The following is a 2,714-nucleotide window of genomic DNA, read 5'->3' as shown; positions in this document are numbered from 1 at the left end:
TATATTTACATATTGATATATAGGTAAATAAGCGTTGAACTTTATTAAGATTTGGACAATCACATTATAAACCACTTAATTTTGGTAATCACTTTTAAAGTAATGTCACACTAAAAAACTACAAACAGCATAATTTCAGTAGTATTTTTCACATATGCCCAATAAAAAACTAACTAGTTCACAGATTTTTAAAAGCTTTCATAAAAAGCAGCAGCAAGACTTAGATATAGATGGATTGTTTCACTTGTCAGAACCTCTAAAGTAAAATTCAATAGACCATTTTAACACTTATTTACCTTCCCTTATTAAAAACAACTTCAAGTTTCCAACCAGTTTTGCAGGACCAATAAATAAAACTGTACATCAAATTATTATTTTTTTTAATCTACAAAACAGATAGCGTTGATGGTTGTATAACCTGGGGAGTGTGGTTGGTGTGGCTGGATTGTACATATAAAAATAGTATAAATGCAAAGGTTTTATATATTTTTTTTTACAAGAAAAGGGAAAAAAATAAACGCAGTTGTGTGTTCAATTTTGAATATATTGAATAAAATCAAGAACTCAGGTCATTATCCGCTAAAGTATATAACAACTCCTTAAAGTGTTTATTAACATTTAAAGGACACAGTAGGACAATGTCAATATACAATCCTGAAATAACTGTCAGTCTGTCATACTATGGTGGCTTGTATGCTGCTGTGATGCTGGAAGCAATTCCATTATCAGCAGCCACCCTAGGTAGGCAAGTTTCAAATGAGTTTCCAGACTAAGACTAGAAAGAAAAGCCTGGAGATCTATTTCCAAAATGAAAACCTTATGGATCACATCAGAATATTGACTGTCATCAGGAAGGAACAATTGACAGAGAAAGACATCATGTTTGGTGAAGTAGAGGGTCAACCTGTCATGGGAGACCTTAGTGAGATGGATTGATACTAGAGATACAATGCAATTGACCTTGCTAGGAATTGTGAGAATGACACAAGACTGGGTAAAAGCTCTTTCATTTGTACATAAGGTCTCCAAGAATCAGGGTTGACTTGACATCAGCTGTCTATCTGCCTGGCTAAGACTTTTCTCACCTCGTTTCATGGCTCTGGGGCTGCCTGGCCCACTCCTGCTGCGAGTGTCTGACTCGGATGTCCGGGAGCTGGATCTAGAGCTGTCTTCTTCCTCTGAGCCAGAGGAGTCATCCAGGAATGGGCTGCTGCTGATTTGTGTTGCTTTCTAAAGAAAAGCAGAACAGCCTTTAATATCTTACAGGAAGACATTCTTCATGGGAGACTTTTTAAAGAAATACATGAATACATTTTTCCATTATCAAAGTCATGTTGTTTAGTGCCTCCAATTCTAATTAGCAAGGCATCTGTCAATGAGAAAAGATTTCTGAAAACATGAGGCCACTAATACATGGCAATCCTCATTGTAATAAGGTACTTTAAGCAAGTAAGGCGCCAACCTTGACATTGGCACAGAGATTTTTCTAATAATTGGAGTTTCCATTACATTATTAATAGTATGTTTCCCTTAAACAATTAATAGTCACCAGGGAAGAATCATATAGAACACAGCACTCTGTTAAGAGTAAATGTCTTCTCCAGATCTTTCCCTTTCTTCTGCTTTTACAATACATTAGTGTGGATTTCTAAAACTCTCTATAAAAGGAGAGGCTGTGTAAAAGGTCAGGGATGGAATGTGAAGCTAGAATAAACAGTTGTCTTGATTCGTTATGAAGAGAAACATGTTTCACTGTAACAGTAATTCGTTACCCCCTTCAAAGTTGTATATACTGGTGTTGTCACATTCTTGTATATCAGAGATGTATACAGTCCTGATGTAGTATAGGAAAGCATTGCAATGGAATCTGAAACAAAAAAATTTTTTTCAGTCATATCACAAAATTAACACAGGCAGTTATCCATTATATAGTCTACTTCATAAATTACTGCATTACTATTAAGTTTAATTATACAAAGGTAAGTTTAAAAGTATTACTACAAAATCATAGAAATCTTTATTAAACAAAAATATCAAAATGTGAAGCTAATGTTTCTTAGTATATCCTCCATCTAGATCTTCACATTTCTGAAGGCAGTGTTTCTGTTCCTTAACCCTTCCCCAGAGAATTCTGTGCTTTTCCATCTACACCATCTTTGAACATTCTAGAGGGGTTACACATATGTACCTTTTAAACGTTCTTTTCAGTTCTGGGAACAAAAATAAGTTTAAAGGACCAAGATCAGGGCTGTACGGTAGATGAGGTAAGTGTTCCCAACAAAATTCTTCGAGGGCAGCGCTTGCTACCTCAAAGAATGGGTAGGTGCATTTGTTATGATAGAAAAAACAATTCCTTGGCTCAAGTTTCCTGACCTTTTTCTTACCAGTGCAGTTTTCAGTATTTTTTAAAGTTCTTAATAAGTCCCCATGGCTTGGGTCACGCACACCTTAGTGCTCAAGCTGACATCTTTGCTCTTCAACACTTTAAAAAGGTCTTGTGCAGTAGATTTGCCTAATGCAATACGTCGTTGATTTCTTGATTGCTGCTTCTATGAGTGTTGATAATTGATCCTTGACAACTTCAATCTTTTCTCTGTTGATAAGAATGTTGTTTATTGGTTGAGTGGTGAGGACTTTTGTTTTCTTTACATTGAGTTGTAATCCATAATGAAGGCTGTGCTCTTTGATCTTCATCAGTAAATGTTTTAAGTCCT

General features: G+C 35.4%; 1 protein-coding gene across 1 annotated transcript in view; it reads right to left on the bottom strand.

Moving 5' to 3' along the window:
• Positions 1 to 2,714, bottom strand: part of PLEKHH2 (pleckstrin homology domain containing, family H (with MyTH4 domain) member 2) — a 128,342-nt gene that overhangs the window by 64,925 nt on the left and 60,703 nt on the right. The window contains exons 9-10 of the mRNA XM_006839406.1: positions 1,773 to 1,867; positions 1,086 to 1,230 (exon numbers count right to left, since the gene is read on the bottom strand). Of these exons, the coding sequence (XP_006839469.1) occupies positions 1,086 to 1,230; positions 1,773 to 1,867 (240 nt within the window). The remainder of the gene's footprint in view (positions 1 to 1,085; positions 1,231 to 1,772; positions 1,868 to 2,714) is intronic.

The sequence above is a fragment of the Chrysochloris asiatica genome, unplaced genomic scaffold (assembly GCF_000296735.1).
Source record: "Chrysochloris asiatica unplaced genomic scaffold, ChrAsi1.0 scaffold00024, whole genome shotgun sequence".
Taxonomy (NCBI): domain Eukaryota; kingdom Metazoa; phylum Chordata; class Mammalia; order Afrosoricida; family Chrysochloridae; genus Chrysochloris; species Chrysochloris asiatica.
The sequence above is the reverse complement of the archived record's forward strand: the minus strand, read 5'-3'. Positions and strand labels throughout refer to the sequence as shown.